Here is a 27,467-nt window from a genome sequence, read left to right as displayed (position 1 = left end):
AGAAGTCTACCTTTTCATTGTGACCACATAGGAAGCTGTATCTCTAAACACAGGAATATGGGCAATAGTGGCCTTCCTGTGTGGAGAAGAGCTCTCAAAATGGACTTAGGTGTGGCCTGGGCATCCCAGCGACTGTTTTGTTTTTAAAATACATATATGTATATATTTATATGTATGTATGTAGTGTTTTCTTTATGGAAAATTGTAATTATTCACCAAAACAACCTTCAAATGATTGTGCTGATTGTTTGCAACTGCCAATTTTAAAATCAAGATCTGATGTATATCTTCAAACAAAAATTAATTATGGTTCATTAAAACAAACAAATAAACAAACATCCATTTGGACCTCTTTGGCTTAACTTATTGCACTTTGAATCAGGCGCTGGATTAATTATGGAAAAAATCTACAAAATGACCACTGGCCAGGGTGCTTCTACTCCTGCTGCCTTTCTGGTGCTCTGCAAACCAGTGGCAGTAAAAAAACACTTCTTTACCAGACATGTCATTCCACACTCTGGCAGGCAATTAAATGCAAATTAAAAATGTTAATTAGAAGTGTTTCAACATCTATTCTAATACATGAGATGGGAATTCTGCCATAGTGTGTGGAGAAGGATGCATTCTTCCTCAGGCAAAACCAAACTTCCAGTCTACTCTAGAGTGAGCAGAAATAGCTGCTACTTTTTATGAAACTGATTGCAGCAAGAAAAGAAGAGAAGGCACCTAGGTCTGATGCTGATCTAATATACTGGAATAAATCCACTGAAATTAGGGTAGTCACAGTGCTTTGTTGATTTAATGGGATGAGAATTAAGCCCCATAAATGTACTTACATTGAAAGCAGGTCCAAAATGGTGTCTGCAGCACAATGAAACTTCTGTGTCACACTATTTCCTCCCTTTATTTTAGTCACAGCAAATCTATATTCAGGGATTAGGGACAGACAGTAGCTAAAGTAAGGCTCAAGCACATTGGACTGCAGCCTGAGTATAATCCTGTGGCCATGGGGCCGGTTGTGAAGTTTCTGACTGAACGTCACCTCAGAGCTGATGGGACAACATCTACACAAGACTGCAGGAGCCACCAGCAAACTGTGGGGCTCATCAGGGACAACCCTGAGAATACTAGATCAAAGCAGAACAAAATTATGGGCTAGCAACAAGCTGATGGCACATATTACAGAATTTTTAAATATCAAACTCAAATTACTGAGGCATAACAATTACCAGGAGGAGTCATCTGAAGACAGAGGTTGGCAAGAAATGACTCCTGGTTTTGGTGTATGTCAGATGGAGCATTTATTGTTGGAAGTCCTGTTGATATTCACTCCTCTAGTGGTGAAAATAAATAGAAAGTCTGGTTTCTTGCTTTTAAAACGTCTCACAGAAGGTGTTTCTAAGATGGCAATCACTGTTTCCCACTACCCAAGGAGATCCCCATTCCCTTTACATGCAGATCTGAGGCTGGACTCATGGATGTCCTGCTGAGTGACAGCTGCAAAACCAAAGCCCAGATGAATACGGCAAAGAGTTTCCAATGAGAAACAGGATTTCCCTGTATTGCTGTGATGTCTCAGTGTCTACACCAGTGGGAGACCATTTACCCTACAATGCAGGAGGGTGTGCAGGAGCAAGTCCTATAGCTGCTTTGTTAAAAAAAAATCTGGAGCATGACCACAAATGCAGTTTAAGCTCTTTTGTGACTTTTAACTTCCCCAGCTCAGCAGGGCAGGAGGAAAGAGGTGGCTGCGGTGCAGTACTGAGTCCCTGCAGCCCCACACAGTGCCTGTACACATGGGGAACCCACAGAGCCTGCAGAGCCCACTCTGGCTGAGCTGCACCTGAAACCCCCAAAACAAGCAGCACAGGAGCACCTCTGTGCACTTGGCTGTCATCTCCCCCAAGATGAGTCATCAGCCCTTAATGGGCAGGCCCAGAAATGTGTTTTTATAATGACTCTGACTTTATGTATCCTGGTAGGTCTGCTGTCCATTTTAAATAGTCCTCCATGTGCCTCCAGTAAGGCTCGTCCCAGTACAATCTGATGGTTAAGATGACATTCTTCCCTTTCCTACTTAAAACCTACCTACATTAAAGATGAAATCTGATGCTCCCAGAGCTGTGATGGGGTTGTTTTACATTTGTTTGAGCAGCATATTATACCTGCTTATTTGAAGATGACAATATTTGTATTGTGGCTAAGAATTCATGCCAAGCATAATTTTTGGGCCTTGTGAAGATATCATATTTGTATATTTTAAGTATTGATATAGTACAAAATTACTTTTATGTCTCTTTTCACAGTGTAATAATGCTCTTTCCATTGCATGACAGCTTTTAGTATAGAAAAATTCAAAAACAAAAGAAAATTAATTTTTGGAAATTGACTTTTTTAATCTGGCTTTCATTTGGCCATGTTTGGAGCATCCCTTACTGCTCATGACCTGCTGTATATCATCCCAATAAAAACAGTAATGCACAGAGATATAGGCATATAGGCACTTCACACAGTAATGCCTTAATCAAACAAATGAAAAAAATGAAATGATTGCATTGTCAACAAGGGTGGTTTTTTTTTTGTTTGTTTGTTTGTTTGTTTTTTTTTCTTCCCTAAAGCATGCTCTATTTCTAGCCTTACAGCTGCATTCCAGTTGCTGATGTAGAAGAAGGGCCATATATTCTTCCCTTTCTCTTCTTCTGTCCCTTTGACTAGCCTCAGCCTTCCCTTTCCCTTCCCTACTTAGAGAAGGGACATTTCTGGTCTTGCAGGCTCCATGCCAATCCCTAGCATAGAAATAGCTGCTATAGAGACTATGAACCTCTTCCTTCCCTCCTTTAACGGATTTCCATCTCTCAGTTCCTTTTCCTACTTGCTTGTGCTTCTAGCAGACATCTCTTGTGCCTTGCAGCCCTGCCCTGCCTCAGAAAGGCCTCCCCTGAGCAGCTGCTGCCTGCAGACCAGGCTGGCTGCTTGGCAGGGGCAGCCAGTGGGCTTTGGGGCAGGGGGCCACATGCTATTGGGGTACATGCAGGGGTGGTACATGCTAATGAGCAGCATGCGTTGGTGCTGAGCACCTGTATTTGCAAGGGCTTTGGGACAAGAAAATACAAGAGGAAAGATGCAGTGAACAGCACTACCTGCCTCCCCTTTCATAGTCTAATTAGACACAAAATTCACTTTTTGTTTGCATTTTAATTGTCTGGAAATGCCCAGGGTGTTTGGCTGGTGTAAGGTCTCTTGTTGTATGGGCTCGGGCAGGGTAGGTACCAGCCATGAGTGTGATGGGAGGCCTCCACCTCTGCACCTCTCTCTGTGGCTGTTTCTTGCCTGTGAGTGGGTTTCCTGGGCAGTCATGGGAGCTCTGGCAGGGGACACAACGCTCCTTGGTGGTGGCAGATGCAGCAGTGACTTCAGTCTCCTTTGCTTTGTTCCTTTTGTGCTGGAGTGAAGAAAATGAAACATGAAGTGCTGTTAAAACACTGCCAAAGGACCTGCTTTCTCAGTAAAACCCCTGCCTCCAGCGCTGAGGAGACAACCAGGCAGTCATGGTGCCCATTCTGGGGACAAAGCTGCAAGCAATGCTGAGGTGGAGCAGAGAGGCTGGTAGGGGTGAGCAGGTTATGGTGATCAGACGAACTACCCCCAGGGACCCTAATTTCTGTGCTTCAGCCCTTCCCAAGGATCAGATGCTACTCCACACCCTGCGAGAGGAAGGCAGTCGGGCTGCTGTCCCCCTGCCTGCTATCCCCTATCCCATGCAGCTGGTCCTAGGGCAGCAGAAAGCAGGGATCAGTGTCCTCTGCTCAGCAATGACATTTCCTCTCTTTGCATTGATGTTTTTATTTTCATAACCACCTTGGTGATTACGTGTAGCAACGGGAGACCATTACTGAGGGATTATGCCTCAATTCCACTGACATTATTTACCTCTTAGTGGAAAGAAATGGATGTCTGCCAGCCTGCCGCCACTGGATGGCTGACCACTGTTTGGTGGGGAACAGCTGCAATAAAAGCTCTCTTCTGTTACAAAGTTGATCCAGCCAGCAGTTTGTGATTGTAATATGAAAAATTACCTCAGTTATTTTGAAACACTGGCAGTTGATTTTTTTTTCTTTTTCCTTTTTGAGGCTGGATAAACAGTTGGCAAGTGCCAGCCCTGCCTTTAGGAACTAAAAAAACACAGCATGATTTGATTTGTTTGTACAGCAAAAAGATTGTTCTTAAACAATCTTGTAGTTGTTGGGTTTGATATGCCTGCCAGTGGAACTAATGAAAAATCCTCTAGCATGATGTGTCAAGAAACCCAGGGATGCCTCTTGCCACTGCATGTCTCCTGAAGATGATGGGTATCTTGAAGATTGTGGAGCAAGGGACACAACACCTACACCCTTCTGCAGTTGCACTCCATGCCAGAAAGCAGTGTGGGGATGGATGCCTTATTATATTTGGTACAAAATTGGACCCAATTATCAAACAGGAGGTGTGGATGATTGTGAAGAGCTCTACAACTCAAAGCAAATCAGTTATAAAGTAGGTAGGTAACAATCATTTATTTACTTTTTTTCACAGTGGTTAGATCTGTTCAGTGAAATCCACTATTTAAAAATAATTATTGTAGTATTTGTGTTACAATTTTAGGGTGTTCCAAATAGCAATTAATTCTTTAATGAGTATGAAAAATTAATTCTGTGCACAAACTGTATGAAATAATAACAGAAATTAGATCAGACGTGTTGTACCTGATTGGGGTCAGGGGAAGAAGTTGCCAGTAAGGAAGAGAGCAGTTTGCAGATTCTTGGAAGGTACAATAATATTTTATTTTTTTTTTTTTTAAATAGACTAACTGGTTCTTCAGTGGGACTAAGCTGAACCCCGTTTGGGTTCAGCACAGTTGCTGAAACACATTACCTGCTGTAGCCTGAGATGCCCTTGGGCATGGGTCTTCCATATATGGCTGGCTGATGCCAACACAGGACCTCCCAGAGAGGCCCAGTATGAATACTTAACTCATGCCACAGGTGCCTACTGGTTCAGCAACTGCACCGAGACCCTTTCAGTCACTTGCTGACATAGGTGTTGTATTCTTAAAATGTACTGTTTTCTAGTAATGGAACTAGGAATTTTTGTATTGGGAGAACATCCTAAATAACTCTAGTCACAGTCCCCTCTGTTAATCCAGTATCTAAGCATCAATTTCAGAGATTTACAGATAGCCATCAATTATGGAAAAACTGAAGGAATTTTTTTTTTTTTTTTGAAAAAGCAAATGTTCTTTTTGTTACTATTTCAAATACATCCAATTTCAAATGTATTTATTTTATAGGAAATTGGAAATTACAGAAATCCTAGAATCTATATGAGAAACTGTATAGAATATCTACATTACACATCTCCAGATCCAATTTGAAACATCCACAAGTACTTTTTTAAACAAAATTTTCTGTAAATCTCCTGAAAATCTCCAAATATGATGAAACATTTCCCCTGAAAAGAGGCATTAAGTTGGTCTACACTGTGAATCTTTCAGATTCTTGGCAATGGTTCATATATTCACTAGAAATAATAAGAAAATCAGGATTATGTTCCTCTCTCCACTCTCATTCCAGAGACTTCCTTCTATATATCATTTGTGTATCACACACATGACTTGCTCTCTCTTTTATTATTATTTTTTTAACTTATTTTACATTTTACTTAGGAGAAAGAAAGATACAAAAGACGTACAGGTGATGAGGACAGAGCTCTTCAGTGTACCAGTGAAAACTAATTCAGGAACCCAACAGAGACATATTTATCTAAGAATTCTTCAGAGCAGGTAAGCATTTAGTTATTGATATAATCCCAGTAAGCAAGCTCAGATGATCATACATCCTTTAATTATCACAGAAGTTCCATGGACAAAGAGATTATCTTTTAATTTCCTTCCCAAGATCTAAGTATCTGACAAGATACACATACAGAACTTTCTAGAACTGGAAAATCTAACCAGAGGGCTTACTTGCAGTTTACTATTTAATTTATATATATATAAATTTATATATATATATAAATTTATATATATATATAATCCTTAAAAAAAATAACCTCATGTCTAACACTGGGAATCTATCTGCTGTTAAGAAGTCAATGCTCATTGGTAAAGTAGCTTCCTTCCTAAACTGCTGAAGGACAGTTTTTAAACTACTGTAGAACAGTTTTTAAAACAGAAAGGTGTGGTTTTGTCACACCGCTGGCATCATCTCAGATTTCATAGTCATTCCATATTGACAATACAAATATGTCACTGTAAGTAAACAGAAAAGATGCACTGAGAAATGGGATGACTTTCTGAGTAATGAAGGCTAATATATTAAAAGTAATATGTTTGGAAAATTACAATTGAGGAAATTGAATAGGATGCCTTGTAAACCTTTTTACTGAAATTAGAGTATGTCATTAATAAAATGTGTAAAATTAAAAATACAGAAATTCTTAAATGAGTCGCTTTTGGAGATGTCTTTAGGAATTGTTATTTTGACAATGTTAATTGTTGCCTCTTTCTTTTTTGATAAATGGATTATGCAGAATTAATTCCTTCACTATGTAGATTTAATCCACAACACAGGACCACTCTGTCAGAATTTTAAAGTATTTTGAGCTCTCTAATGAATAGTTACAATAAATAAATAAATAAATAAATAAATAGCTATACTCAATTTATTAGTTTGAAATTTGAAATTATAAATCCATCACTATCTGTATCTACAGTTTCTTGCACTTGACCAAATCCTACTGTAAGAATGCCCGGAGAAAATCTTTATATGCTATTTTTGAAGAGAGGGCTTTATCATAATATTCCAAAATATTAAATAACTCCTCTTCACTTAGGTTGATTTTGTACTCATGAAGAACCTACAAAAGACAGAAACAACTTTAAAATTTATTCCAGCACTTTGGATGATGATGAAGTAAAAACATTAGTTTTTTCTTGTTAAAATTTCTTTACAAAATAACTTTGTGATTCAGCTCCACTTTATCTTAGGTTTCTGAGAATATTAGAAAATCAAATCCTCTTTATTATCTCCTGTTCTTCCCATGTCAGTAATGACTCCATAGAATACATTTCTGAAAAACTGCACACACATGGGGTTCTGTCTTCTATCCCAAATAGCACTTGCCTTAGGGGGAGATTTGGGAAATGGGTAGCATCAATGTGTGTAGAAGCTGATTTACAAGAAATGCATGTTTAGAAGGCTTTCAGTACTATCAGGAGATAGGATGAAGAGGTGGAATATCTTCCTTTCTATCCTCCTTGGATGATCTGTAGTCTTTACATCCAGACAAACAGAAGGAGTAACGCAGTCACTCAAACTGTGCAAATCCCAAAGCAAGTAATAACGCTCATGCAGTACTCAGTGTTTTTAATTTTCACAGGACAAATGCTTGGCCTATAGGCATACTTTCTGAACACTTCACTGAGAACCCAATTTGAACAGGATGCATCTGGTTCACCTAATGCTAAAAATTTCACAAAGTGCCTTTTACAGTACTTCAGCTGTTTATACAATAATAATGTCCCATATATTATATGGGGCATTTTATGTTATTATTATATAATAATGGGGCATTTAATATAATTATTATATAATAGTAATAACCCAGTAATGCCCCAACATGAAAGAAAATAATGACTGATTTCTGAGGATCCCTTCTGGTTTCAGATGAACTTGGGAATTTGAGCCCTGCAAGTGACCAGTAACATCATTAATCTTTGTGGGCCATGCCAGTTATCATTAGTTTTTCATTAGTTTTCTGGAAAATTCAGATTATTCTACATCTTTCCGCCCTAACAACTCAACATCTGAAATCACTAATAGCCCTGTGCAAACAGTACAGCAATAAACAGCGGAATTACTGAAGTTAGTAGAGAGCTAATTTCTCCGTTTCAGTAAATTAAGTTACCTAGGAGACAAAGGGATCTATACCTCCACAGATCACTTTCTATCTTGTTAAATGGTCGATTAACACCTTTGCAGTAGTATTCTGGAATTGGGGATGGCTTCTTGATCTAAATCCATGAGGCGCTAGATTTTATTCAACTTCTTATTTATTTTTGCTTAGCTTAGGTCATGTTAGGGAAGCTTGATTTGAAAGCTGTTTGACATAGTTTTTAATCTAGGAAACATAACCATCACGTGTCCTAGAGGAGTATGACAAATTAAAATCAAATGTACAGGCCTGATCTTCGCTCCCTCTCCCCTAAGTTTTGTCTGCTGAGGCAGTACCCAGGCAGGCAGAAAGCTGCAATGACAGCCAGGGAGCCTCAGGCACAAAGATGATACAGCCACACTGATACTTGTTGTCCCCTGGCCCTCATGCAGGGGCAGCAGGGTTTCAGCTATGTGGCAGTGCCAGAAGATATCATGTTCCCAGTAATACTAAATAAGTTAAGGTTTTAAAAGAGCCATTCTGTGACTGGTATGATCTAAAGGGTTTTAGACTGGTTCTTAGAAATGCTAGGCAGCAAGCTGGCTTCCTGCAGCTGCAGGGAAAAGGGAGCTTCAGAAGCACACCCCATGACTGCTTTTTGCATTTAGGCATTTGCTTACTGTGATTGAGCATCCCATCTACCAGTTTATCAGTTCTTCAAAGCAGTAGTGATAGGAAGGGGTGTCCCATGCATGTCCCCATGCAGCATTAAATGGGTTTAGAGACACACTGTATTATTTTCTTGCAATTGAGTAGCATATATTCAGAACGCCTCTAGAACAGATAGTGATTATTATTCCTAGTAAAACAATGTCAAATATTTTTAAATTAATTAAGGATTAAGTTTAAAGATTAAGCTAAGCAAAAGTCAAACTCTCTGTGAGCTACATGAAGAAGCAACTCCTGATTCCAGACTCTATATATCTAGAATACACAGGTGTATATTTGCTATTTGAGGGGATACAAGGTACAAAATATTTGTAGAGGATATGGATCCCTCACCTGGTACAAAATTATGCTGCACACAGAAAAGCAAAGAGAGAAACCAGTACAAGGGACTCTCAGATGGGGAGTACTTAGGCCCATTCCACATTCACCAGTTGAAGGGCAACAGGATCCTGCAGCTGCAGCAGTGACTACAGGGAGACCTACCATAAGGAGCTCATTCAATGCACCCAACACTTCAGTTCCTTACCATGCATTTGTGAAAACTATGTATTTAAAGTTTGTATAGGGACTAGGATTTTCTCTATTTTATGTATGCTGTTATAGCAGGATCCCAACAAGATCCCAGACCTCCAGAAAGTATAACCATGTGGAGAACGATTACCATGAGCAAAGGTCAGAGCAAAGGCTATAGAGAAGCTAGGATGAGTTTATATATCCTAGTTCAGGACCATTCTTCAGAAAATCTGTCAGGAAGCTCAGATTAAACTACCGTAATTTTTTTGACTATTTCCTGCTAAATGCAACTTACTTGTCTGAAATCTGCAATATTTAACAGTCCAGTACGACCTTTCATCATAGGATTTAAAGTTCGCTTCATTGGTCTCCAGCAGTGCAAGATCTGGGGCTGAATTCTCATAATTGCACTGCAAAATGACATGGTTTGTGGTCCAGGACTCATCTAACAAAGTTGGGTGAGAAATATGATCATTTACTAACATCATGGACACAACTGGGCACAACTATACACAGAATGAAAAGGTACTGGAAAGTAACACTGACTTAACCGGCAACTGCTTGTCAAGTAGTTGTTTACATATTATTGCAAGATACTGTTTACACAAGATAATTTAACCTATAGTATTTTAATATTCTTGGAAAGCGCAGATGGTATATTTACTTAATCACTGTCAACGCCCCTAACTTTTTATTATTTGAAACTGATTCTGAAGTCAGTGTTACTTCTCAGATCTCAGTGTTTTTTAATGTATTGTGCTTGTCCTTGTTTCAACTCCCTTTTTCAGTAATTTTTAATTGCCTGCAGTGTTCATTTTTCAGTGTTTTTTTTTTTCCTTTTTTTTTCTTTTTTTTCTTTTTTTTTTTTTCTTCTGTAAAATGTCTGAATTCATAATCCAACTATGGGAGCAGTATGGTATTTAAGAAAAACAATTCCCCATGTACATTTTCCTCAGTACCTAAAACACCTTGTAATCAGTTTTTTAACACCTCTGTAGTTCAACAGCTGGAAGATAGTGTTAATTTTACTTGGGAAATGGTGTCTTTTGTTGTTTTAGCCTGGCTAAACTCCTTATGTTGTTGTACCCTGAACACATGTGAACTGCAGAATTACTCCTTATGGTGAAATTCATTCCATTTGTACAAAGCATTAATACTCCAGTATTACCACGAGTAAGTGCTGACTTTGAGAAAAGTCAGCAAGCCTCAAGCCACCTTCGGGATCTGGATGTGCTCTATTACCCTTTTATTTTCCTTCAGGTCCTGCTCAACTTCTTCCCAATGCCCTGCTGGTATTATTATTTTAATTGAGTAAGCCAATTATGCCATATTTGTGCCAGTTGCACGTGAGCTAGTGTTCTGACAAATGTCTCATTGTGAAGGAAATGTACAGTGGACTTTATACAACTGCTTTAAGGACACGGGCACCATGCTGCACCTATATGTGTTTTAAGAGGCCTAGTGGTCGGCTGCACCATTGTTCTGTACTCTTGGTGTATTCCTCCTTCAGAATATATAGCTGAGGAATGTTTGGATACATTAATAATGCGATTTCCAACCCAAAATACTGTGCACCCTTGTGGTGAAGGGAGGGAAAGAGCTCTTTACAGTGAATGCAGCTTGGGTTATTTTCATAGCTCAGAGCCTGGATGAAGCCCTAGGACATTGATTCTCTCAAGCTTTGAGAAAGCAACAAAAATAAAAAGATTTTATTTGTTGTTTGTTTGTTGTTTGTTTTTAATTATTATTATTATTCCTTTTGATATTTATCTGTATAGTTATTAGGTGGAATGGGGTGAACAATCTATGAGGAAATTTCATTTTAAATATTACATTATATAATGATTCTCAGAACATTGGGCTGGGACCTTCATTATATTTTCTAAACAGAATAAATAAATAAAAAGGATTCAGGACAACTACATACAGACTTAAAAATGACTGCTTTATCCACTCCAGAATACTGGGATAGAATTTTACTGCATCAGATTTGTATATAAGGAAACCTTATGTAAGATAATGAGGTTCTTTGATGCAAAACTTACTAGTTTTACCTTACTCTCCCTACTGGTAGTGAATTCTTGATAATTCCTAATGATACTTTGGTAGCATACCTTGGTAGCAATCTGCTTGTTCCACATCTGAAAACTATTCAGTAATGTAATTTCTCTACAAAATGCTGCTACTAACCATATCTAAACTAATTAGGCACAGTAACAAACAGCCTAAAAATGTAGCAGGCTTGCTGAATGAGCAGATTTGGAATTTGGCACTGTTTCCTACTACAAGACTTGGTTGTGACGCTATTACTGATGACTTCCTTTCTGGGCCACTACAGCCAGTATTCTACATTTCTTCCAATCTTTTCTACCTTTGAGTGGTACTATGGGCAAAGGGGAACAGCCTGTGGGTAACCGTCATTCATTGCAGCTTGGGGAATTGCTATGTGTGACAGGGAGAGCTGCAAGGGCACAATGTGGCTGATCAGCCCTGGCTACAAGACGTTCTCAGTGACCATTAACAGCAGTGCAAGTGAGATCTTCCTCTGGACTTGTCTTACAGGTCTGGGCATGGGGCAGGGGCACAGCCCCAGTCAGTCTGGAGCTACAGTCAGTAGCTCCAGACTGGGCCCCTCCTGACACACATTCACTGCACTTTTTATTTCTAACTGATTTTTATTTAGTTCAGCAAAAGCTCTTAAATGTTTTCCACTAGTAATTATTATCCACATTTTAGCAAATGTAACCAATTTACCATAAAACTTGGGTACAAGGGAGCACAGGGAGTTAAATCTTCCAGCTGAAGGAGATACCAAATACAATTAATATAAGAGGATTAAATAAGAGAATGCTAGAATACTATGTCCACTACAGAAGAAATTGAAAAAAAAAAAAAAGTAATTTTGATTTTTTATATGCTTGTGTGTACCGGTTTTTGAGGCTTCTGTATAATCACCCTTTGTAGCAGTGAGCTTTTCTGTGGTTTTTAACAACAAGATACAACTCTGAAGGAAGTCATGGTATGCAAATTTTCCATTTTTCTTGAAATCATATTTTGTTGTTATTTGGTTAATTTCCTCTTTACTTAAACCCCAGTGGAACTTCTCTGCTATATCTGAAATAATATAGAAATGCAGAAAGAATATTAATTTTGTCATTCATAAAAATAGACAGTCATTGTACTGTACACGTTTTAGCAGGAATAATGTCGACAAGCTCAGTTTCAGTGACTGCTGCATAAATGTATTATGCAGCTATTGCTAGATGCAGGTATATACATATGCCTAAACTTATAGGGGTGGCAGTTCACATTTAACAGGGCTTCAGGGGACTGATAGCACGGTACTTTGATTTTAAATGCACAAGAAATATGCCTTGGTGCTAACTGTAATAAACGTTCTGATAAGCTAACATGTTCTTATACTGAGGAGTTTTATATCTAATTACACAGGTGCGCATTGTCTTATCACACATGCAAATGTCCTAGAAAAGCACTGGGAATTCTGTGTAGAAGAGAACACACCAGAAGAGCAGATAGCTCATCTTGTCTAAGAGTAAAATCCAAGGTCCTTTGAAATCAGCAGGCATTCACCCATCAAGACCAGAGCAGCCAGAAGCACATACAAGATCACAAGTAAAGATTGATGAAGCTATTCAGTTATCACTAGGCATGCTAAGGGTGGTATACTGGGAAGGTGATGAGATAGCTTGTATACAAACCAAAAGTATCACAAGCATAGCCATGTTCTCTTTTTCTAAACAGTAAATAATTCTGAAGAGGAACATGAACTTTTTGCATCCAAGTGTACAGTAAGCTGTTCTGCTCTGCAGTAACAGGGTGGTACCTGGAGCAATCACACAGTGGATGCCCAGCTGACTAAAGACTAAATGTTCCAATGGCCAGGACATCAGAAGGAAAACAGAACACATCAGAGAATGGATAGAGCACTTTTCAGATGGTAACAAACCTAGGAAGTCTGACACTGGGATTTCTCCTAGCTTGCCGACATCCTTCTCTTTGCACAGTTAATTATGCTTCTCCAGGAACGTTGGATATCCTTTCTTATCTTATTTTCTATTGTTCACAATTAAGGACAGGTGTAGAACATGCCGTTGCTGTCTGAGGATGGCTGGACGCTGGTGTCTAAAAGCAAGAGATAATGGTATTATTTTCATCCAAGTTTTACTGGTTGTGTAGACAAAATACCAGATGACAAATCCAGTTTTCTGGCTTTCCAGACTTGAAACTAACGTATCACCCAAACCATTTTTAAGTCTGTTTTGAATTGTGTCAGCATGTTAGAAATTCTTAGTGTCAGAATGACGCTATTCATTTAATGGGCCTTGACCACTTTTTTTTTTTTTTAGTCATTATTTTATTTACTTTACTTGTGAATCTTTAATAATTTCTCCAAACAGTTTTTTATTAAAGAACAGATACTGTGTTTAAAAAAGACATGTAATACCACCTTAGAATAAACAAATCAATGCAAAGTCACTGAATAATGCAGTAACAGTACTTGATTTGTTAGTAGAAGAGTCAGTTCTTCAGTGCTCGTGTGCAGAGCCACAGAAAGAATAATGTGAGAGGATCGAATTGTTTGCTGTCTTTTTGACTGCCTGCCTCAGGAGTACTGTGGGTGAGCTGGAAGTAAAGCCCCAGCCTACTTCTTTATTATGGTTGCACAAGCCATAGTTATGCTTCTAGGTCCAACAAATAATCTCATATTTAGTGAGACTTCCCAGTGCTCCCTCAGGGGTTTCTCTACTGCATACTGGCTGAGGACTCGAGCACATTTCCATGCAGCAAATGCTGCAGGGATGAATGCTGGATGGATGAACATCAGGCTGGCTGGGTCTTCCCAACCACCGTGAGTTCTGGGAGACTTACATTCCCTTCCTGTTGTCTTGCACCATCCGATCTAGCATTCACAGACAGCAAGGGGAAATTTTCCAGTGCTTTCTCTGAGAACTGAATCAAAGCATGAAGGACACACACAGCTAATTGTCTGGCTTTTCAAGAAAGAACCTACAGTTATTGCAATAATTGAGCTAGCAATGGGCCAGTGTTTAGATTTACCAGCTGTGACACAGTTGTTTGCATCTTTAATTTAATCAATCTGTTATTTCTTTTTCAGTAGCTAAACATCTCCATGTAGATCTAGTTAGAAAATCCAAGCATGTTCCAGGCACTGAATAATTCTAAATATTTTATTTTTTCTTCTGTAGGCTTGATTATAACCAAAGAACATGGAATAGGTGCATGTAGATCCACAAAGGGGGATACTGAATATTTCTGCCAGTATTTATTTCCAACCTGTCTGTCAGTCCTGTCACTAGCATAAGAGGCCAGAATGGCAGCTGGGGGGGGGGGTTATTATTGACATTAAGCATATTGACATTATTGACACTAAGCATAGATAGGAATGCCAAAGCAAAACTACTGCCTTCCTAATCCACTTCTCTTACCTCTCTTTGAGGTCTTATGATTAAGTCTACCAGTAAGACTAACACAGCTGTAACAGCTGTAATTTGGCATCCACCAAAAAGCAGAACAAGACCAGCAGAATGTAAACACCAGGTAGAAAACTGTAACTTCCAATCCTGCCTAGCCTTCTCAGATGACCATCTACATTTTTTATGTTGCATTTTCAGCTATTGAGCCTTTGTTTACTTGGTTCTGAGAAATGTGATTGTGCTTAAGAATAGAAATTTTATTTGCCATACAGCTCTGATGGATGTGCTGAAGGTAACAGCAGGGAATATTACTGGTATAAATTGATATATATGAGTTGACTTCAGTGGAGTTACAATTTAACCCAATTTTTGTCATTGTAAGCAAATATTTTACAAATAACTCTCATTTGCTTATTAGCAGATTTTCATGCCTGATTCCTTGGAAATCAATAGAAACACCTTCACTGAGTCCCACAGGTATTATTTTCAGCCTATGCCAGAGGAAAAAAATAAAAAGAAAATTCATAAAACAACCACACTTACACTCTTTTGCCTACTAGGGGAGAGAATGTATTGGGACACTCATAGGCTGAGAAGACACTTGTGCTTCCTGCATGGCACGGGTAGCTGGCTTGGTAGAAGTTGCAAGACTAGGAACGCTGAGAGTGCTTGATGGCATTGTACGAGTTCTGAGCTGAACTTTCTCAAAAGTCCCTGATATTTCAGCCATCCACCAGCAACAACATCGACTGTGTTCCAAAGATTTTCCAAACTAATGAAGAAGCAAAAGATGACTTTTGCAAATGTTAGTTTTACAACAGCATCCCCTAAGGTACTAACAATGTGACAAAATGTATGAAAAAAAGAAGAAGATGACTTACAATAGAAGGAATCCTAGGGTTCATCTTATTAAAAAAAATATAAAAAAAATCATAGCTTCTCTGCAGAAGCCTGTACAAAGCTGGGAAAACAATGAAAAAGGGACTTCTGCAGGACATTTTTAATTGAATTGAGCCCTTATTGTGCTGGTTATACTATAAACGCTGTGATTAGACACAGTGATTGAGGTGCTGTATAGAAGAATAACATTTTATCGTGAAATCTAAATACATGCTGCATGTGTGTCCTGGCTATGTACCATTAAGGAGAATTTTTCATGCTATTGGGTACACACAAGTTCTACAGCCACCTCAGTAAGCCATTAAGGTTCCTCAATTATTGTACTTGCATCACCAAATTATTTCACCCCAAGGGCAAAAAATGAATCAGCATGAAAGAACACAGCAGAAAATCTTTACAGCCTTTTGAATCACATAAAGTTATGAGATACTGCCAGGAACCATACCTCTACAATACTGACAGCCTGTGAAAGTCCTCGGGGCAGCTGCTGATGCCCTTGTTTCTGCTGCCTGAAAGGATCCGTGGAGGTCTGATGGCTGCTTGGCACAAGGCAGGGCAGGTATCCCACTCTCTGTATGGCAAGGATGAGGTTGGGCTGTTTTTCACTGAACAGCTCTTTATTCCACAAGTATCTGTACTGAATTTAATGGGACTACTCATGATATAAGCTACTAATCAAAGCAGGGATTATCACAGTCTGCCCTTAAATGAGCTGCACTCATTTTGCAAGTGTTTCAAGAGCCATCAGTATGCTTTTTTTAGGGCCTTCGTTGTTGATTTTTAATATAAATCTGTTTGGGAACCTCAGATTGCTTTTGATTTGATCTTTTTTCAGCAGAGACTTAAACCCTAAAGGAAACTAGTCACCTCTTTGATGCATGTGCCAAGTTGCAGTCAACTTCAAAGGGCAAAGGATACATTTGAATTTCCTTTCAACTTTCCCCCATTGGCCTGGCTGCTACCACATTATGAATTATAAACAATTTTATTTTGCACTTGTGATTACACTTCACACTTCATGTGAGGATCTCAAGTGTATTACAAACTTCAATTAAATCGAACAATACCCCAATAAACTGGGTTAAATATAGTTAGAAACTTTCAACAGGCAACAAAATGTAGCCAATTTTGAGGACTGCAAATAGTTCAGGCAAGTCAAGGTAGTTCAAGCAGAGGAGGAAAGTGCCTGTAATAAAAATGGGGGGTGTCACTCAGGAAGATATTAATCAACACCTCGTTTGCCATTTGTTTACACCTTTTATGAGAAAGGCCACACTATCAGAAATTCAGAAGACCAAGAAGCCGAATTTCAGGAGGAATGTCTTCATCCATTCCTTGATATGGATTCCAAACAGGTCTTGCTAATAGCAAACAGTAGTAAGTGGCCATCATTCAGAAGAGGATAAAGATGGCATTTTTTGTGAAGTCATCCAGACTATGATATTGGTAACACTTTTGTAACAACTCTGAGCAGCGACAACACCTTGAACAGCAGGGGTCTGGTTTAGCAGTGGCAAATCCTGTACCCAGATTGGAAGGCTCTCCTGGAGCCTCTTCGTATAGATATACATAGGCGTATCTTTGAGAGACCTGTCAAAATCAAAATATCTGGAGATATAGGGCTTGAGTCTCACTCGCACAGAGGCTGCTGCTTACATAAATGAGGCTCCTCAGGACTGCTTCTCGTTGCTATTATAGATGACAGTTTCTATCAGGATTTTTTTTTCTTTACTTCTCTGAGGTTCTTTTAAGCATAAAATAACTCCTGTGTCATTTCCGTTCTTCTTGAGCATAAAGTAGACAGAATCTAGTCTGGACAACTTTTCAGCTGGAGATGCCTGCCATCCTGCTTCTAAAAAGGAAAAAACAAGAGATTTTTCACAACTCAGTACTATGTGTGCCTGCCTGCCTTAGAATCAAAGAATATTCAGAGTTGGAAGGGACCCACAAGGATCAGCGAATCCAACTCCTGGCAGCACCACTGGTCTACCCAAAAATTCAGACCATGTGACTAAGTGCACAATCCAAATGTTTCTTAAACTCTGACAGGCTTGGTGCAGTGACTGGGGAGCCTGTTCCAGTGCGTGACAACCCTCTCAGTGAAGAACCTCTTCCTGATGTTCAGCCTGAACTTCCCCTGTCACAGCTTGATGCCATTCCCACGGGTCCTATCGCTGGTCACTAAAGAGAATGGTCATATCGCTGATCACTAGAGAATAGATTGGTGCCTGTCCCTCCACTCCCCCTTGTGAGGAAGCTGTAGACCGTGAAGAGGTCTCCCTTCAGCTTCCTCTTTTCCAGCTGAACAAGTCAAGTGACCTCAGTCATTCCTCATATGTCTTCCCCTCTAGGCCCTTCACCACCTTTGTAGCCCTCCTCTGGAAACTCTCCAACAGTTCATGTCCCTTTTTGTACCGTGGTGCCCAGAACTGGACACAGTACTCAAGGTGAGGCCACACCAGTGCAGAGTGAGCAGGACAATAACTTCCCTCGACTGACTAGCAATGCTTGATGTACCCCAGGATACAGTTGGCCCTTCTGGCTGCCAGGGCATACTGCTGGTTCATATTCAGCTTGATATCAACCACAACCCCCAGATCCCTCTCTGCAGGGCTGCTCTCCAGCATCTCATCACCCAGTCTGTATGTATAGCAAGGGTTGCCCAGTCACAGGTGCAGGACCTGGCAATTGCTCTCATTAAACTTCATGTGGTTGGTGATCGCCCAGCTCTCCAGTAGGTCCAGATCTCTCTGCAAGGCCTTTCCACCCTCAACAAGAGTCAACTCCTCCAAGTTTAGTGTCATCAGCAAATTTGCTCAAAACACCTTCTAGTCCTACATCCAGAGGTTAGCCATGAAACAAACCTGGATCTTCCACTCAGTGGTCACAGGGATAAGGAAACAGCATCACCAAATTTCCACTTCTGCTTTCATCTGGTGTGGAGGCTCAGATTTAAGAAGACCTGGTAGTTGCTCTTGGTACCTCGCCAGCAATATGATGACCAGGAATAGAGCACAGGCCATTTGTTCTATAATTTTCAAGGGGGAAGCAGAAAATACTTTGATTTTTTCAGTGCTTTCATTTGCTACTATACATATGTATAGCAGTGCCCAATAATATGGCAGACCTCTCTACTGTAATTACAAGCAGACCCCACTCCTCGTCTGCAATTTGTAGTCAAAAGTGCTGGTGGGAAATACTGGGCCAAAAAATCAGAGGATATATATGTGCAATGAACAAAGTACCAAATAATTTTCAGGATCTAGACAAGCATAAGAGTTCTGTGTCTCGTCTTTCAGTTTCCAAAATAATATTGATGCAGTCACGGACATGAAGGTTGGAGTGCTGTTAAGTAAAATACTAAACTTTGTAATCAAGGTTACATCTGGTTTGATTATTCACCTAGTTTTGGGACTAGGAAAAATCACAGTGACACATCATTAGCAAAGATAAAAATTGCATCTTTTTACTTTAAATCCAGCAGAACATAATCTTAGGAAAGATGGGAACCTCAGCTTCCACTGAGATTAACACGGGTTCTAACCAGGTGCTTCGTAGAGACAGATTCATATCATGACGTTCATCACTCGAGCTAAGTTCAAGGTTACATAAATTCTGCTAGCGCTTATCTGGGGAATCTTTAATCCAGAAAAGTAGCTGAGAGGTGACTGGGAAACATCAAATGCTTGCCCTTTTCTTTGTCCAATGAGGGCAGGACAAAATAGCTACTGAGGAAAGGAATTTGCATTAAATCCCCATGAAGTACTTTCTACTCCATGTTGACAATGTGCCTCCCTACTCCTCACCCCCATCGACCTAGAAGTGAATTAACTCCAAAATTGAAAAAATAAACTTTTAAAATAGTGAATACACAGATGAAGAGCTAAGAAAAGAGAGCTACTGCAGTTAAATCACAACAGTATTAGCAATAGCATCTCCGTGACTTTGCTTTAGAAAGCCTGTGGTTATTATCGTTCACAGCTATACTCAGAGGTAAGGAAAAAATGATATCCCACAAATGTAGCAACAAATGTTCATGGAGTGAGTCTCCAAAACATTTTCATTTCTTCCAACTTGTTAAACAAATTCTTGCCTATTCAGAACAATCTGTAAACACGTCTATATAGCCACAGTCAATTACCTGCTGTACGCTTAAACTAAGAATAAAAATAAAGAGTTTTCTTACTTGTTCTTCAGTCAGCTGGTTGAAAATATCAGTTACAAATATCCCAGAACTCCTCTTTTGATATCGTGTGTTATCTTTTGAAGAGTCAATATCTTTAAATTCTTGGCAATCCTGTCTAAGCAAGCAGTTGCTACTTCTGATATCTGCAAGAGTTTGCCTCTCTTTGACAGCTCCAAGAAGATTTAGGCAGAAAGAATTTTTGCCCTTCCTCAGTCTAGACAAAATATACACACAGAATTAGTAATGCATCCACTGAATAAATTATAAATCACGGTATGGCATTCAGCCAGCCGAAGAGGGAAAAGTCCACAGAGAAGGCAGTATTAGAGATCCTGGTAGGCAGTAAAACCTTGCTTCCAGGAATTCTGGCTTATACCACAAAAGAGGAAAAGGGGTTATGTAACATAGTTAAGGGGAAAAATAGACTCTATAATCATGATCCAACTGGTGACAGGCCAACAAAAATCACAGAATTCCAAGACTGACCTACACATTTACAAGGGTCTAAAAAATTGGGTGATCTTACAAAGAGGGCTATTCTGTTAATACAGAAAAAGAGAAGTAAATGCTAACTAGTCCAAATATCCCAAATACGTTCTTCTCATCTGAATAGTCTTTAGCATAGAGTGGAAATCTATTTGATTTAAAAGACATTAAGTCCTGAATTGAAAGAGACGGCAATTATTTCCCTTCCATTTCTAAGTCCCAGGTATATTCACTGTGGCACTTTCAAATCTGGTCACCCACAGTAGGAATACAGCAGCTAAATATTGCAGTTGAATATTGCAAAGGTAGAGAATGTGTCAAGGTAGAGCAGAAAAGGGGTTGGGAACATGTGTGTTAATGCTTGAACGAGGTGTGCACCAATCCTTTTTTCTGTGTATTGCTGTCAATTTAACACCAGTGTGTGGCTGTTAAAATCTACCACCAAAGCTTCCTCCTAACTAAACTCCCATTATGCATTCTGCAGGGTGAGAATTCACATTTTGAGTAAATGCAGTAGGAGGTCATGTGGCAAGCAGAGATAAAAGCTGCAAAAGTCAGTTGGAATACACTGCAGAGCAAAGAACTGCTGTGCTTTGGTACAGTCATACCTGAGAATACCGAAAGATTCATTGTGCATGCAAAAAGATAAATTTCATAAAATTAAGTATCAGTGAAAGCCTATATAGCATTTGCATTCTATCTCCAGCAAGCTCAGTTTTTTAAAATGGAATCAAGTTTTACTTATAAAATTAGTCCCAGGAATGGCACAATAATAGTAATTAAAAAGCAGTACCAGAATTTTGGAAAGGCAACTACTTATTTTCAGGAACGGAAGCCAACTTTCCACCCACTGGCACTGTCTAAACTAAATATGTAAAATATCTTGAAAGGAAAGTTTTCACAAACAGAAGTAGTAGCCATCTTTACTATAGCTATGGTAAGAGGTAAAACAACAACAACAACAAAATAAATAATCTGGTTTTGGTCCAAAGATGTTTCTTACAACGTGTTAAATGTTACTACTATATTTTATACCTCCATGTTCAAGCATATAAGCATTGCCACCTTTCCTGCTCCATGCAATATGAAATATCAAAAAGAAACAGATGGCTTTTTGTCTTGAGCGCCTGATTCCTTATCATGTCTCACATGATCGCTATAACTGAATGGAAAAGAAAATATGTTTCTTACAGAACTGCAAGAAGTCTGCCTCTGATCAGAAGACTCCCCTGTTTTCAGATGCAAGTAACACTTTTTATTATTAACCATGCTTTACATAAAACATTTCTGCAGGATAGGTATTACAGCTGTATTACCAAGAGAAGAAACACAAGAAGTGGAATTATTCATGCAGACATGGAGCCAGGTCCTTGTTGTTGTCAGAAATGAAGATTGCCAGACATGGTACAGTACCAGGCATACCTTCTGCCTGCAGGCCGGTCTAGACTAGAAACCACGTCACCTCTGCTTTTAATTATTCTTATGAAGCCAAAGACTTAGAGAAAGAATTACTGCCCTGGAACCTTTTAAAGAAACATATATGGAAAGTGCAAGCTTTCATAATTTATTTAATTTCAAGAGCTTATTTATTTATTTATTTATTTATTTTTATTATTTCATAAGACCTAACACTCTTTGATCTTAAAATGGTAAGAAAGCTAATAAAAATAACTTGTTCTTCTTGTAAACCACAGATTGAAAACTAGAAAACCATTTATATCCAGTTATGGCCTTTCATTCATTATTATTATTTTCATTCATTATTATTATTATTAAGTAAATCAGAACATCCAGATAAATTACAGTTTCTCTGGCCTTGTCACAAGTCTGACCTTTCTCCCTTTCTGGGGAGGTTTAGACAGCAAAGGTCTTGGGAAACTGCTTGCACAGAAGCCTCTTGTATCTTTACCTGAAAAAAAGATGCAATTTTCCTCTTTGTATGTGAGAATGACCTTTGCCAGGAGTAATCATCCTTTTGACATTTACATAAGTTGTAGAGGTTTCTGTGCTTACCCTTGGGACCATCCTTTACCTTAACAACAAGTATCTTCAGGTTGTTTTCCATAAATTGTTCTTCCCTAAAGATGTATGGAAGCAGCAGAGTTAGTTGCCCGAGTGTGGTTTGGGGTGGAAAGTCATTTTGTTCTTGTGTTCAAACAAACCATATATTGTTGGCATATATTGCCACCAGACAGCCAGTTCTAGCTCTTAGAATCTGATTTAAAAGTTTCAGTATTACAGAGAGGCCTGTGTTTTACCACTGGTTTGTAAGTTATATCCTCATCTGGCAATGATCAGTTTAGCTCCATAACCTGAGTGCTGATTTACACCTGCTGAGGATTTCATAGCTGGTGGCAACAAGAGCTTGCAATAATAAATGTAATTATAAATAAAAGATGAATACTCCAGTAAGGGTCATTTTGTAAGTAGCATTTTTGTTTTGACCAACTGTTTGCAACTGACATACTCAAGTTTTGAGGTCACATTTGCAGGATAAAACACTCTGTAGTGTTTAGCATTTGTAATGGCATATGATGATTTGACAAATGATTTAACACAATGAATCAAAGACTACTCTTTTGTCAAACTTTGCCTTGTCCACAAAAATGCCACAGCCCTATACATGTAATTAAAATAACAGCTGTATTAAATACATATGAAACATTAAGCCTAGGTAGAACTGGATAGAGAAGCAGGAGCCATGGGAGGACTCTTGCTCTTCTGTCTCCCCAGAAGTGTCTAGTCCATCAGAACTACATCTGATGGTCTAATACTATGTTCTCAAAACGATTATTGCTCCTTTCTCCTTTTCCTTCTCTTCAAATAAATATAAAGTGAAGGCTTTCATCCCAAGGAAAATTTTGCCATTTTAAAATTTTGCTTTCTAGCCTTAAATAGGGGCAGAAGCACAACTGGGGGCAAGCTGGGTAGCAGGAATGGAATTTAAATTCCAAAAGATGCTGTTTTGAGAGGGGCAGAATAGATTATCTGGGATTTTGTTTCAAGAAATAAACTTTCTGAGCAGTTTTGGTTGTGGTATCTTGTAGGTATTTTTGTTAGACCTTTTTGTTCATTACTTTAAACAGAGAAGGAAAGGGAGGTACAGCGTTGGTGAGCATTGTCAATAGGAAGAGATCTCAAACAAGTAATCCTGGCACAGTGAGGTATGGCACATCGTAGTCACAGGGAGGGCAGTGCAAGAAGAGCAGAAGCAATGAAGGGAAATTCTGATCCAGTTTCACTATGCATTATTAGTAACTTGGGATTATATCATGGGACAAGGAAAGATTGATATTGTCAGCCTGAAGCAGATGTAATACTAACATGCAATATCCTAGAAGGGGTATTCTCTGGAGAATGGCTGTTCTACGCTAGGACAGAATTTGTGGAGCTGCTGACTAAGGGTAGGCATGTGATCAGCGGGCCTTGGTCAGCCTGGGTGCAGAAGGTCACGACTGCTGAGTCATCTGTCTGCGAGCAAGAGGGCCAGAGGTTCAGTAGATGAAGACTGATGAACAAACCTGTAAAACTCCCACCCACAAAACAGGGAAAAGCACCACATCTGTACAGCAGGTCTTCACATATTCCTGGTGCAATTGCACAGGAAGATCATAGCTGCAATTGAAATTCATCTTCCATGACTGAACACAGTGCACAAGGGTTGGCTTAATAACACTGATGAATTTGTGAAGCACGAGTATGGAAAAATTGAGGAGAGGATGCCACTCCTCTGTTGCACGGTCTTTTTTGGTTAGTTTGTTTGTTTTTGAGCTCCAGAACTATATAGTTACAACAGATACAGTGTAGAGTTGCACTCAGTGCAAATCAGAGTTTTGGAGAGTCACAGCACAGTCACCCTCTGTTTGTGGAGCTGGTAAGCTGCATCAGTGCTGTCCCTCTGTTGGTTTAGGAATAGTTTCCAAGAGCATGAGGAAGCCGCTTCATTTGCATTTTCCAGGTAAGGGTTGCAAGCACTGCCACTGCTGAGAGCAATGTGATGTGAGACCAAGTGGCTTAGCTTTGTAGACTCTCCAGCAGCAACATGTCCAACACAGATAGAGACAGCAACAACAGACCCAATGCTTTTCATTAGGAAATAGTGGATACTAGTCCTGGGACTGAAGGCACACTTATCACAGTGCCAGGCTTCAAGAAGAGATGCACATATTGCTATACCCTCCTAGGTATAATCCTCTCACGGGTACTGGTCCAAAGAGAAACAAGATCCTCTCTGGCAGGAAGAGCAACAAGCATGAATAAGTGAGCCTGCAGTTTTGCAGGCAAGTAGATATGATGTACCTAGCTGGAAACAAAATGTACTCAGCTAGAAAAGAAAGCACTTTGCAGCATGAGACCAACTGCAGAGAAACTCAACAGGAAGCTAAACACAAACAGAAATAGAGAACTTGGTGTGCAAAACAGGAAGTTCAGGACAAAGCTAAATCAAATGCCTAGGTGGATTTTGAAATGTTTCATGATTTTTCCTGCAAAAGAAGTTCTGGAAATCAGCCCAATATCCAAATTTCATCATTTACATTACATCACCTTAAAAAAAAAAAATAAAAATGGCAGTTATGCCAAATATGGTTCTACTTACTCCCTTTGTCAGCTGAAAGACACACATGCCAGCAAATCCCTCATTAGCTCAATTCCTGCCCTTGAATGGGCACAAACAATGGTCTATCCCTTCTCTCCGTCATCTCTTCAACCTGACCTGCTCTCCTCCTTCTCGCTGCTGGTCTCGACAGCTAAAGGTTTATTAAGCTCACTGCAAATCACTCAGCAGCCTCCACAGCAGGAAGGCCAAACAACACAAAACAATTGATCGCAATCCTTCCTTTCCTCTTGTGTTACCCACTACAGTGTAGGTGTGCTGATTCTGTGTAAAACCTTGTCCTAGATCTGACCAGCACTCCCTCTACTATTGCTTTTAACACATTCTTTACTTTTTTCCCGTTACACTACTGAAATTGCTCACAGTGGAGAAGGATGGTGAGTACACTTTCTTTTGGGGTAGGAGGTGTCTGATTCCCCCCTGAGTAGCTTTCATTAGGCCAGACTGCATTAGCCACTTATTTTAATGCAGAAGAGCTCCACTCAGACCTTATTAATCATAAGTCTGGCAGGTCAGCCAAGAAAAGTTCATGATGCTTATTCCCAGCTCCAGAGTCTGGACTTTTACAAATGTCCTCAGAGAACCCACTGGTGCTTAACAGCATCCCCAAGACAAGGTCCTCTCTGTCTTCTTCCTCCTTTCTCAGCTCTTCTGCAGTTAGTTACCAATATCAGAGCTAAGTGACATAACCGCAGTTCTTCCTTACCTGAATATTAAGCTGCAATCACACTGCTTGAAGTATTTTATGTTTCTTTAGTTCTATTTTCATATAGCGTATCTCTACACCTCTACGGAGCTGTAATTCAGTGGGAATCCTGCTCATATAAATTAGATCAGATGTACAGATGCCATAGTGTGTATTCTAAAGAGTTAATCAGAATGTAAAGCTCATTAGCATATGTCAAAGACATCAAAAGATCCGTGTGATGAATACAACATTTAGAAATCATTTTTTCAACTTCCCTTATTCAGCTATTTCTTACGAAAAAAAAATAAATAAATAAAATCTGAACCTGTATGGCTTTTGGGTTTGTGAATATTTGCTTTTGTGGTTGTGGGTTATATTTATGAGGTGCTATGTGAGACAAAAATCATCCCAGGCTCGCACTTTACTAGTTCAGTAAATTTTCCATACTTCAATGATCAAGCTGCATACTTTACTCATTACTTTTTAATATACTTCAGTGATCAAATTGTATAGCATAATGATCAGTTTTCCTAACGTTCCTGAATGAGTTGCATACCTTATTAATTTACATACATACTTTACAGGCCAAAACTGTAGCATGTTTGGATGAAGTGAATAATTTAACTGCCTTCTCCCAGAACCTGCACAGAACCCCAGGAATACATGTGAGCCCAAGGTGGGATGAAATTGCATAGGCATGTGAGATTTGGGGTTGAACCCAAAAGGAAAACATGACATTTGAGAGCATCTGGAAGCTGAACCAGTACTGTGACCCTGGTTCATATTTGTTTTGTCTTTTCAAAAATGTCCCCTTGTAGATTAACTTGGGCTTTTAATGATGGATTTATCCCTTCTACCCCAACACAGCACAGAAAACAGTTCAAGGAGAATGCTCAATATAGAAAAAAAGCAGTACAGGTTCCAATCCTGTCATGAACCAAGTACCTCCTGAAAGATGGGGAGGTAGCTTATTTTTTGTTAAGTTGAGGTGGAAAGTACTCAGGATCTTGGAGTACTGCTAAAGATATTTCATGTTAAATGTACACTTGCAGAGCTTGAACCCAGGAGTGTGCAGCTTGTCAAGTTGTTATGGAAGCTTAGCGCCTCCTTGGAGGATGAGAAGACATCGCAGCTAAGCCTTCCCTAGCAAAAGTAGACACCTGTTCTAAAGTCTTAAAGCTTGCTGGTAGGTCAATATTACAGCAGTCAAAAACATTCTTAAAATAATTATACAGTTGTATTTCACACAATTTGTCTTTGGGCTGGTATGATTCAGTTGAAACTTACTGAAATTATATCAGCATACTAGCAGAATAAAGGGGAAATGCAGCGTTTTCTGACCTATAAAAAGTATTCCAATGTTTTACACTTGAGAACCATGTAATCTATTACATCTATTAAGACTGCATTTAAATTTTAATAAGCTGAAAATATAAATATTTTAAAATCACCAACTATTTTAAAATAACTGTAACTAAATGTAATATTGCCACTAAGGACAAAGTAACAGTTACACTACTATTAATGCTAAATTTACAGAGAATAAAAGCACTTAAGCAGCCATATAAAATGTTGAATAAAGATGCACTTATAATAAGTATTGTGGTAAATCTACGTCTATTTGTAACTGACAATTATTGTTAAAGTCACTAAAACACTAAAAAACCCTATAACACGTTACAAACTTTTTGAGCTGTTTATGGGTCCTCCTTCATCCAAAAAGTGTAGTCCCTCCTTCTGCTCTTTTCAGTCACTCAAGCCCTGACAGACTTTCTGACTCAGGACACGAAGAGGCTGAAACAAAAATCTCACTGGTTTTCCAGCTTCTGCATTATGACACAGAACTTAATCACCATATAGCTCTATACAGATTTGTTTAGCACAACATTCCATTATCACCATGGCAATAAAGTGGTAGGCTTTTTATATGTTTTTCCACTGGGTGATGATTATTATTTTTCTCATTTTATTTGTGCTTCGAGC

At 39.1% G+C, this 27,467-nt stretch overlaps 1 protein-coding gene across 1 annotated transcript in view; it reads right to left on the bottom strand.

The window, feature by feature from the left end:
* Nucleotides 1-6,771: 6,771 nt before the first annotated feature.
* Nucleotides 6,772-27,467, bottom strand: part of EFCAB6 (EF-hand calcium binding domain 6) — a 79,066-nt gene continuing 58,370 nt past the window's right edge. Inside the window, 10 exon segments of the mRNA XM_032186576.1 lie at nt 6,772-6,894; nt 9,449-9,598; nt 12,082-12,126; nt 12,128-12,267; nt 13,121-13,177; nt 13,180-13,233; nt 13,236-13,296; nt 14,044-14,165; nt 19,732-19,762; nt 19,765-19,909. Of these exon segments, the coding sequence (XP_032042467.1) occupies nt 6,772-6,894; nt 9,449-9,598; nt 12,082-12,126; nt 12,128-12,267; nt 13,121-13,177; nt 13,180-13,233; nt 13,236-13,296; nt 14,044-14,165; nt 19,732-19,762; nt 19,765-19,909 (928 nt within the window).

This window comes from Aythya fuligula, chromosome 1 (genome assembly GCF_009819795.1).
Source record: "Aythya fuligula isolate bAytFul2 chromosome 1, bAytFul2.pri, whole genome shotgun sequence".
In the NCBI taxonomy this organism is placed as follows: Eukaryota; Metazoa; Chordata; class Aves; order Anseriformes; family Anatidae; genus Aythya; species Aythya fuligula.
Note: the sequence above shows the minus strand (reverse complement) of the source record. Positions and strands in the feature narration are given on the sequence as shown.